The sequence below is a fragment of the Ipomoea nil genome, unplaced genomic scaffold (assembly GCF_001879475.1).
Source record: "Ipomoea nil cultivar Tokyo-kokei standard unplaced genomic scaffold, Asagao_1.1 scaffold2036, whole genome shotgun sequence".
NCBI classification, from domain to species: domain Eukaryota; kingdom Viridiplantae; phylum Streptophyta; class Magnoliopsida; order Solanales; family Convolvulaceae; genus Ipomoea; species Ipomoea nil.
The window spans coordinates 2,837,206-2,849,537 of record NW_017618464.1 but is presented as its reverse complement, the minus strand read 5'-3'; the positions used below and the strand labels follow the sequence as shown (position 1 = coordinate 2,849,537).

Sequence of the window (12,332 nt, the reverse complement as noted above, 5' to 3'; positions counted from 1 at the left end):
ACTACATCTTCATATACAACAAGCCATTTCAATTCCTGAGCAGATCAGAGCAAAAAGAAGCTATATAAAAGAAGAAACAAAGGAGTAAGAACCAAACTCAACTCGGTGTAATGGTGTACGAGTCTTTCAACGATTCTCACTTCGCCTTTGATATATCTTATAGCCCTGCTACCAAAAAGAAAGACGTTTTTGCATACCACACTGATATATGCACTCGGCAAGATGAGACAATTGGACCTAAGCAAGATTATTATTATTATTATTATTATTATCTATCCATGGTGTGAGGCAGCTCAGGGCACTCAGTGATGCTCTCCAATGAAGGTTTCCACCCTCCAGCTCCCATCCCCAAACCTTTATTTTCTCTGCTTCTCATCATCTCCAAGTCTCCCAAGAAAGCCTGCAACTCTCCACTTCCTCTAATCTGTAGCTGAAACAGCAGCCACTCCAGTTCCTCCTTTGTCAAAACAACCTTAACTCTCATCGATTTCTCCAAACCTTTTTCCTTGAAAAACTCCCCTGCTCCTCCTTCTTGCTTTTCTCCCATCATCTCCTCCTCTTCCTGTAATGCTCTCTGTGTGCATGTCTCCATCAAATTCCCCATGATTAATTCTTCGTATCTAGCTAGTCCCCAGCCCAGAAACAGAACTGGCAGGTGATATGATTGTGGGTTCTGAAAGGGAGAAATGTTGGGGGGGGGGGGGGGGGGATTGGAGGTTTTCAAGTATAGTGCATGTGAGGGTTGGTGCATAATATGTAGACTTTTTATAGATGGATTAATTGATTTTTCTGCTCACCGTCGTGGGCCCACGCCAGTCCATTTTAGGTGTCATCTCACAACATATTAATCTGCCAATTATCAGTTAAAATTGCCTTAATCAATGGAGCTTATTAGATTCATTACGTGACAAAAATGAGTAACGTAACGCTACTTAAAGGTAAGGTGTCTCAGCATTACCGTTGAGTCTGGGCAACGGGAAAGAACATGCGTGTGAAAACAACATATGTACAACCAGGATTTGGCGTGTATGACTAGGATATTATATTCTATTCCCAGGAGCGGAGAGAAAAGGTAAGATTCTTAAAATTGTTTATGAGATTTGGAAGGACAAAACATGCCCACAAACATGTCGGTACTAAATTTCGTAGAAAGAGACAATTGCTCATTTTGCCTCCCATCGATCATCTAAACTTGCCTGCCAACCTCAAGATCCTTAAGACAAAATTATAAAAAGTTAGAGATAACCTCAATCAACTTAATTAGTCTGTTGACTTGATAATCACATCATGTTGACGTGAAGAATCATGTCCAACAATTGGTGGTTAGGGGATTGTTAAGTGGAGATTAGTTGTTGGGTGAAGGACCAAATTCAGCATCCTACCTCTGAAAAATATAGCCATATGTACAAATGAAGTTGCGTTTTCACTACGAACTATAACTTTTGGCGTGGTAAGCGTTTGATCTAACAAGTGGCATCAAAATCCAGTCATGCTTTTGGCAACGTGATAAGAGTTTGATCCTAACACATAGACTTATTGGCCTTAACCCTTAACTAGTTTTTGGCAGTGATAAACGTTTGGTCCTTGTATATCAGACTATTGACTTTAATTGTTTGTGGTCATTTTTTTACTAGGATCACAATGCGATGTTTATACCGTGCATACTTTTGGATAATAACTTTCAATTTTTTTATTTTTTTTTTAAACCAACTTTCAATTTTGTTAAAATTATTAAAATCAAAGAATATAACTTCTGGTGATATTATTAGGGGTGCAGACAGCGTGGAGCAAAACATTAAAATTTGGGTCACCCGTCACCGTATGTACGGTTTGTGTAGTTATAAGACGGTGGTTATGGTTACAAATGGCTAAGTTGAGACCTCTCATTTTGAGTGGCTACCTCCTTTCCTCCCTCCGGCCGCCGCTGACTAACTGTAACCACCCCCGTCCGGCCACCTCCACACCTTCATAATTAGACTGCTCGCCAACCGACAACCTGCCATTATCTGCAGCAGCGAAACGCAGAAAATTATATACAAATTATTAATGCATTCACTTCATCAACTGTATTCATATATAGGAACAAGCTTCAATTCTAATCTTTTTATTTTTTTATTTTTTTATTTTTAATTTATTTTATTTCTGTCAATATCAATACTATATATCTACTATATATATATCTACTATATCTATATCTATCTACTATCTATATCTACTATCTACTATCTACTATACTAATAAGAGCCCAAGAGAGTTAGGCCTATAATGGGTAGAAAAAATGGCGGTCACAGATTTTAATCAAATGAATGACTCAGATTGATTGAAAGATTGATCAGATTTAAATTTTACACTAAAATTTCCTAAAATACCCACACACCGTTACTAATGCCGTTAAAATTTTAAGAATTGCCGTTAGTTCACCGTTAACTTACTCATTGATTTCAATAGAAAAAGGTCTTAGGTTCGAATCTCATCCCAATCAAAGTTGGCATAATTAGTACTCTATTTTACCCTTATTAAATTATATAAATAATAATTTAGTAGTTACAACAAAAAATAATACATATGCATTTCTTTAATTTATAATTATGTGTCCACAATGCCTTTATTCAAAAAAAAAAAATTATTCATTATCAATAAATTAACTAAGAGAAATAATTTTATTAGTTATATTGTCTTTATTTTTCTTCAATATAAAAATTTTTTATATTCAAATTTATTAATTGATTATATTCGCTACATTATCCTTACAATGTCTTTATTCAGTGAAAAAAAATTATTAATTATCAATAAATTAATTAAAAGAAATATTTTCATTAGTTATATTGTCTTTATTTTTCTCAAAAGTAAAAATTTTTACATTCAAATTCATCAATTGATTATATTCACTACATTATCTATTATCTTTTTTGTGCACTATTTTTCTAATTAAATATCAAAGTTATAATACAAAATAATGCTATATATTTATTTACCAAGTATTTTATTAATACCATGAAAAAAATTAAAAAAACATAATTAATAAAGCCAACCATATTAACTACTTGAGAGATTTTGTGACAAAGAGAGTATTCAAATCACACAACAAATTGAAGTGAGAACTACCTCGCAATGTCCTTGTTTGACAATCAGCAGTTAGGGGTTAGCGTTAGCGGATTATACTAGCGGATTTGACCAGCGAATTTATTTAATTATTAACATTGGGTAGAAAAAATGACCACCAAATTATTAAATCAAATGAATGGTTCATATTGTTCAGGTTTTAACTTTTTTCTTTTAAGATTTTCTAATTTATCCTTAATTATATGATTATCCATTTAATTTTTCCGTTAATTCACCGTTAGTCTAATTCTAATATTAAAGTCTAATATAGAATTATAACTACACCATTAATCTAATTCTAATATTAAAGTCTTAATAGAACTTAACCACAAATCCTAATGCCGGAATCTCCTCAAACAATATTAGTATATATTTAATATTTTATGCCCTAATTGTTATTTGTTCTCCCTTATGTTCCGTATTTGGTTTCAATCATACCTATACAATTATTTTATTGACAATTATAATCAATCTTGACTATATTATCTTGCATTTGTAAACTTAGAATTACCTATTTAACCCGCACCGACTTAGCTCAATGGTTTAGTGGATAGTATTTGGGAGAAGAGACCAAGGTTTGAACCTCGGGGGCGGCAGTGCGAGAATTATGTCCAAAGTGGGCAGATTCCTTGTGCGTATCAGCATTTACAACCTCCCACAATGCTCTGTCGGGTCGGAGTGTGGGGGGCCCTTGGGGTTGGAGACTCAACTTTTGGGAGAAGAATTACCTATTTAAATACGCAAATTCAACCTTCAATTATCTATGCATGAACAATTTCAATATAATCCTACCTTAATATACTTTAAAGTACTTATTTAAAAAAAAATTGGGCATTATCTCAATCGCGCAATGCGCGTAAAAAACTAGTATACTAATAAGAGTCCAAGAGAGTTAGGCCTATAATGGGTAGAAAAAATGGCGGTCATGTTTTTTAATCAAATGAATGGCTCAGATTTTATTTTTTTTTCTTAAAATTTCCTAATTTATCCTTAATGAATATGATTTTCTGTTAACTTTTCCGTTAAATATTATCTTTTCCGTTAATTTCTGTTAGTTCACCGTTAACTTACTCATTGATTTCAATAAGAAAGGTCTTAAGTTCGAACATCATCCCAATCAAAGTTGGCATAATTAGTACTCTATTTTACTCTTATTAAATTATAAATAATAATTTAGTAGCTATAACAAAAAATAATACATATGCATTTCTTTAATTTAGAATTATGTGTCTACAATGTCTTTATTCAAAACAAATTATTATTATCAATAAATTAAATAAGAGAAATAATTCCATTAGTTATATTGTATTTATTTTTCTCCAATATAAAAATTCTTTATATTCAAATTCATCAATTGATTATATTTGCTACATTGTCCCTACAATGCCTTTATTTAAAAAAATTATTCACATTATCAATAAATTAATTAAGAGAAATAATTTTATTAGTTATATTGTCTTTATATTTCTCCAATGTAAAAAATTCTATACATTCAAATTCATCAATTGATTATATTCACTACATTGTCTATTATCTTTTTTGTGCACTATTTTTTAATTAAATATCAAAGTTATAATACAAAATAATGCTATATATTTATTTAACAAGTATTTTATTAATACCATGAAAAAATTTAAAAAATATAATTAATAAAGTCAATCATATTAACTACTTGAGTGATTTGTTGACAAAGAGAATATTCAAATCACACAACAATTTGAAATGAGAACTACCTCGTAATGTCCTTGTTTGACAATCAGCAGTTAGCGGTTAGCGTTAGCGGATTATATTAGCGAATTTGACCAGCGAATTATATCAACGATTGGTAAAAAGATATTTGAAAAAAATAGCTGTTTATATTAACATGTAAAATGACCTAAGGGTATACATAATAATAATAATAATAATAATAATAATAATAATAATAATAATAATAATAATAATAATAATAATAATAATAATAATAATAATAATAATAATAATAATAATAATAATAATAATAATTTAAAAAAAAAAATTAAGCCAATCATATTAACTACTTGGGGATTCATTGACAAAAAGAGTATTCAAATCACACAACAAATTGAAGTGAGAAAATATCTCGCAATGTCCTTGTTTGGCAATCAGCAGTTAGCTCTTCAATATTAGTATATATTTAATATTTTATGCCCTAATTTTTATTTGCTCTCCCTTATGTCCCGTATTTGGTTTCAAGTATACCTATGCAATTATTTTATTGACAAATTATAATCAATCTTGACTATATTAACTTGCATTTGTAAACTTAAAATTGCCTATTTAAATATTCAAATTTAATATTCTATTATCTATGCATGAACAATCCAATATAATCTTGCCTTAATATACTTTAAAGTACTTATTTAAAAAAAATATATTAGGCATTATCTCAATCGCGCAATGCGCGGAAAAAACTAGTACTATACTAATACTAATATAAGAGCCCAAGAGAGTTAGGCCTATAATGGGCAGAAAAAATGGCGGTCAAATTTTTTAATCAAATGAATGGCTCAGATTTATCAGATTTTAATTTTTCTTTAAGATTTCCTAATTTATCCTTAATGAATGTGATTTTCCGTTAAATATTATCTTTTCCGTTAATTTCTGTTAGTTCATCGTTAACTTACTCATTGATTTTAATAAGAATTTAAAGGTCTTAGATTCGAACCTCATCCCAATCAAAGTTGACATAATTAGTACTCTATTTTTACTCTTATTAAATTAATTAAAAATAATAATTTAGTAGCTACAACAAAAAATAATACATATCATTTTTTAATTTAGAATTATGTGTCTACAATGCCTTTATTCGAAAAAAATTATTCATCACCAATAAATTAAATAAGAGAAATAATTTCATTAGTTATATTGTATTTATTTTTCTCCAATATAAAAATTCTTTATATTCAAATTCATCAATTGATTATATTTGCTACATTGTCCCTACAATGTCTTTATTAAAAAAATAATTCATTATTAATAAATTAATTAAGAGAAATAATTTTATTAGTTATATTGTCTTTATATTTCTCCAATGTAAAAATTCTTTACATTCAAATTCATCAATTGATTATATTCACACATTGTCTATTACCTTTTCTTGTGCACTATTTTTTTTTAATTAAATATCAAAGTTATAATACAAAATAATGCTATATATTTATTTACCAAGTATTTTATTAATACCATGAAAAAATTTGAAAAATATAATTAATAAAGCTAATCATATTAATTACTTGAAGGATTTGTTGACAAAGAGACTATTCAAATCACACAACAAATTGAAGTGAGAACAACTTCGCAATATCCTTGTTTGACAATCAGCAGTTAGTGGTTAGCGTTAGCGGATTATATTAACGAATTTGACCAGCGAATTATATCAATGGTTGGTAAAAAGATATTTGAAAAAATTAGTTGTTTAGATTAACATGTAAAATGACCTAAGGGTATGATGATATAATAATAATAATAATAATAATAATAATAATAATAATAATAATAATAATAATAATAATAATAATAATAATAATAATAATAATAATAATAATAATAATAATAATAATAATAATAATAATAATAATAATAATAATAATAATAATAATAATAATAATAATAATAATAGTTTTAAAAAATAAAAAAATAAAAAATATAATTAAGTCAATCATATTAATTACTTGGGAGATTTATTGACAAAAAGAGTATTCAAATCACACAACAAATTGAAGTGGGAAACTATCTCGCAATGTCCTTGTTTGGCAATCAGTAGTTAGCTCTTCAATATTAGTATATACGGAGTATTTAATAATTTATGCCCTAATTTTTATCTTCTCTCCCTTATGTCCTGTATTTGGTTTCAACCATACCTATACAATTATTTTATTGACAACTATAATCAATCTTGACTATATTATCTTGCATTTGTAAACTTAGAATTGCCTATTTAAATACACAAATTTAACATTCAATTATCTATGCATGAACAATTCCAATATAATCTTGCATTGATATACTTTAAAATACTTATTTTAAAAAATATTGGGCATTATCTCAATCGCGCAATGCGCGTAAAAAACTAGTATATCCTAATAAGTGCCAATAAAGTTAGGCCTATAAGGAGAACTAAAAAAATGTTGGTCCAATTATTTATTGAAATGAACGGTTCATATTATTTTGATTTTAGTATTTTTATATTATTTTTCCTACTTTATCCTCTATTATATCATTTATTTTTTCCTAAATATCCCAACATTATTTCCATGTAAACTTTAGTATTAGAATATTTTATTAACTATTTATTATTATTCTTAATTTACTCATTGATTTTCATAAGCTAAGAAAGGTCTTAGGTTCGAAGCACATCTCAATCAAAATTGACATAATTGTTGAACATATGCTATGAATATGTTAGAGTGTATTAAAAATACAATATAAAATTTAACAACTTGCGGGTCAATTAATTAGTGACTATATGCATTACATAAGGAACATTGAAAATCATTTTCTTGCATTTTAAAAAAAAAAAAATCAAATCCAGGTTAGTTTTTTTTTTTTTTTTTTCGTTTAATTAATTTTCTTTTGATTATTTAGAACAAGACTTAATATTTTAATTATGCTTTTGCATTATTGGAAATTAGGTCATTATGATATTAAATTATTAATATTTTTTGTTTGTATATATTTCTATAATGGTATAATTGTACATTACTTTATAAATATTGTACTTTTTTTTATATCGGATAAAATTGTTTTTATATATGAGTAATGCTACTCACGCCTCCTAATCTCCCTCTCGACATGACACTTTTTATTTAATTTGATGATTTAGTCTTTGATAATAAGTTAGTGGGGTCCCAATTCATGACATCCAATTGTTATAAGTTATGTTAGTATGGATTTCAGGTGTGGGGTGGGGGGGGGGGGGGGGGGGATTTTTTAGGGGATCAAGGCGTATATATATAACTATATATAATCATTATCAAATGTGAACTAGGTTTATTATGATAAGTGTAAACTAATTTGATACATTCATCTAGGACGATCAATGACTAAAAAATAACGGGGTCAATTTTATAAATATTAGTATAAGAGAATCAACTTAGGGATTCCATGCATCTATTTATTTAATGTAACGACATTAATTAGACCAAATCTGTTCTTTTTGCAAACTAACACCGGTAATCCAATTGCATTGAGACACTACATACCAACAAAAAGAAGCGGACAAGAAATGAAGACGAAGGCAATGACTACCTATTCAAAAGTGAATTAACAAAACTTAAAAGTAATTCAAACCAAAAGTAGTATCTACTACATACCTAATACCATGCCAACTACAATAAGTATTTAGATAAAAGTTTTTAGAAAAGTGTGAATGAAACATTAATTTTAATGCCAATTATAATGAACTTCTAAATAATTTTGCATTAATATACTTTGAATTACTTATTTAAATACAAACACTGGACATTAAATCAGTCGCACAATGCGCTTGTAAAACTAATTTTTTAACAAAAGTTAATGCAACAGCTTGTCACCGGTAGCTTAAATGCTTAATATATATATTTTTTTTTTTTTTGAAAAACCAATCTGCCGATTGTATTAATTGATAAAAGCTGTAATAGCGTCAGGAGGGATAGAATCCCAACACATAGAATGTTCCTGAGTAAAAGCTAGCGAAGCTAAAATATGAGCATGTAGAATAATCTGTCTAGGCACATAGCTTAACGAAATAAAATTAAACAAAGACATCAAAGTTCTGCACTGGTCAATTATCACCCCAACATATGAGTGAATGGGTGTAGTTTGGTGCTGTATGGTGGTTCGCAGGACCATACAATCTGTGAGAAAACACACCGAGAAAATATTCCTTCCAATTAGCCAAGACAGCGCCTCCTTAAATGCCAACGTCTCTGCCATGAGTGGTGAAAAACAAGAGGATGATCTACCATTTTTTGCCGCAACAAAAGAACCCACGGGCGCCAATAACACAATTCCATACGTAGCTGGCCTCCCCGGTTTCCTGCCGATACCCCGCATCTATATAACATCGCATGTGATTGTCGGGCAACTCCGGTCCGGACTATGGCGGCGATTCCACCCGTGTGGTGCGGCTGTGCACACTGCCGTACGCCTGGAGCATTGTTGCCGCCCCCTTTGCCACCGATTGCAACCGTGACATGGCCCCTTTCCACACGGCCGCATTGCGGCATCTCCATATATTGTAGAGGACCCCCACCATAAACTGTGTCTGTTCCTCCGTTAAGGCGGCCGCCATAGCCCCAGTTAGTCATGCTGCGAACGAATCTGTAACAATGTTTGTGATAGACAATTGTGTTATATTCCAAACTAATGCAGAATATTCACAATATACTAATGCATGCAACACATCTTCATGATTTAACATGCACATAGGGCATGCCGGGTCAATCTCCACCCTCTTATTAATTAAGTTCGTGGTAGTGGGTAGAATATCACATACTGCCCTCCACAAAAAAGTCTTCCACTTTGGTGGTACTTTTAATTTCCATATCTTAACCCATTTATCAAAATCACCTGGGATACTCTCATAATCATCGATAATACGCCTGTAAGCATTCTTTACTGTATAAATCCCTTTTACGAAAGACTCTTTTATCCTACGAATGGTACCTGCTTAAATGCTTAATATGGTTAAACCGCATTCATATATTAATATAAGAATACATATAGTGAAATTTTATTATTCTTCATCTTACTTGAATGACAAACCATATTGATTAAGATTTTAACTGACCTTTCCTCTTTTTAGATTAATCAACTGAAAAGAGCAATGTCATCTCACCAAAACTTATAAGTCTTTGCATATGCAAGTGCTCACAATATTCCAATTTTTTCCAGCCATAACGACGATAACACTATTAAAAAGGGTGACTATTTTCTCTTTGGTATGTCAGTGACTGTGACTGGCAGGAATATGATTTGCATAACTTCAAAACTAAATTCAAATAAAACATCCTTTCTTTCTTTATGCGTGTGGAAATTATGCAAATGTCATAATATATAAAAATAATCTTCTTTCACGTTTGCTGACTGATTCATCTCTCCGATCCCCAACAAGTTTTAATTAGGAAATAGTTGTATTTCCAAGCTTAAACTCGAAATCTCTTATTAAAGTTAAAGAGATTCTCACAATCTCATTCATATACCCATGCATGAGTCAAGCATACAATAATTTTTATGCCACTAAGGATGTGTTACATTTATGAGTTTACACATCAGGATGTGCAATGATTCAAAATCATAGTTAGTGCGTGTTTGGTTAACAACATTTTTAAACAAACTATAAGATTTGATTACACCTTTAATTAAAAACTTCATTCCCTATTTACCATCCAAATTCTAACTCAGTTACCATGTAAGTGTGGATAACCATGCAATTTCTGAGAACCTAGATTTGTGCATTCTTACATGATAGATACATCTCACTTTGTGATTGCTTTAGAAAAAAAAAAAAAAAAAGTAATTATATCAACCTTAGAAATTTAGAATCCAGAAATACACAGCTATATTGTACCTTGGAAAAAACAGGAAGAGGATGGCTAATTGGCTATAGATAAATTATTCAGTAAAATAACCAATATTTGCGCATCCAGGGAATCGAACCCTGGTCAGTACCGTGGGAGGGTACTATGATACCACTACACCAGATGCGCTTCTTGATGGCAACTTTTGTCACTACTAGATATATATCATATCATTATAATGCCAATTCCATTACGTTAAGATCTTTCCGTTAATTTTAAGTTTTAACCATTATATTATATTTTGTTATGAGTTGTGTACTTGTGTTTCACGTAATTAAAGTTCTCACTTTTTTTTTTTTTTTTTTTTTTCTAGTACTATTGATTCTATTATATACTTTCTCTATTTGTTGCAAAACAAAAAATTATCCGAACTTGATCATGTGACCTTCCCTTAAAAAGAGCCACAGAGATGTCATCTGAGGTCCTTGGCAAACTTCTCACTTATTGAGTCATGTTCAGATCATTCCGCAAATTATGACCTGGAAACGTGTTCACCGTGATTCCGTGAATGGTGAACACAAGTCCAAACGACGTCGTTTTTACGCAAAAAAATAAAAATAAAAATTTGCGGATGTGGAGTTAACGGTGCGCGTTTGATCAAATTATGAATTTTCTGTTATGAGATTATGAATGTAATGTAAATTCATAATCTCATAACAGAAAATTCATAATCGCATAAAAGTAAAATATTTATTAAATTATGAATTTTCTGTTATGAGATTATGAATGTAATGTAGATTCATAATCTCATAACAGAAACTTCATAATCTCATAACAGAAAATTCATAATCTCATAACAGAAAATTCATAATCTCATAACAGAAAATTCATAATCTCATAACAGAAAATTCATAATCTTATAACAGAAAATTCATATTCTCATGGTTTCAAAGTGAATGTGTAGGCATGGTTCCAAAGTGAATGTGCAGGCATGGATTCATAATTTATGAATGTCCGTAATTTCGGACGGGAATGTGTAGGCATGGTTCCAAAGTGAATGTGCAGGCATGAATTCATAATTTATGAATATCCGAAATCATTGCTCACCTCAAATTAAAGTGAAACCGCGAAATGTAAAAATGAAGAAGAAAAGTCACGCAATTAATTAAGAAAAAAAAAACGATAACAGTGTACTAACACCGTTGGAACCGTGTTCACCACACACGGTTCCATGGCATAACGATTGAGATCATTCATATACCCATGAGTCATGCATATAATAATTTTTAAGTCACTAAGAATGTGTTTGGTTAGTTTATGGGTTTACACATGAGCAGGGCTAATTTTTAGATTTTTGTGGCCCGATTTTGGTAAATAAATGAGGCCCTACCAAAATCACAAATTTAAAAATTAATATAGTAATAATAATAATAATAATGTAGTAAAATACTGTTGTGTGCAAGAAAAAAAACAAAAGACATATTAGGATTATAAACAAAGGAAACATCCAATCCAATGCTTTTGAACCATAAACCTCCAAATTGAAACACAAAAAGCACATATTTCTACCATTTCTTCATGGAGCTTTTGAAGAATAGTTGAAAACTTTTATTGTTTATTTCTAAACGAGTTAGGTAAAAATTAAATATTGGGCCCTTTAAAATTTGAGGCCCTCTAAAATTTGGGGCCCTGTGCCATAGCCCAGCTTAC

At 30.2% G+C, this 12,332-nt stretch overlaps 1 protein-coding gene and 1 non-coding gene across 2 annotated transcripts; both read right to left on the bottom strand.

Annotated features, from left to right (window-relative positions):
* Nucleotides 1-268: 268 nt before the first annotated feature.
* LOC109147798 lies at nucleotides 269-604 on the bottom strand. The gene has a single exon (XM_019295454.1). It carries the CDS (start codon nucleotides 602-604, stop codon nucleotides 269-271), a length of 336 nt encoding a protein of 111 aa, XP_019150999.1.
* Nucleotides 605-10,740: 10,136 nt separating this feature from the next.
* On the bottom strand, nucleotides 10,741-10,811 carry TRNAG-CCC. The gene has a single exon. It is a non-coding gene; the product is annotated as a tRNA-Gly (tRNA).
* Between the last annotated feature and the right edge of the window lie 1,521 nt (nucleotides 10,812-12,332).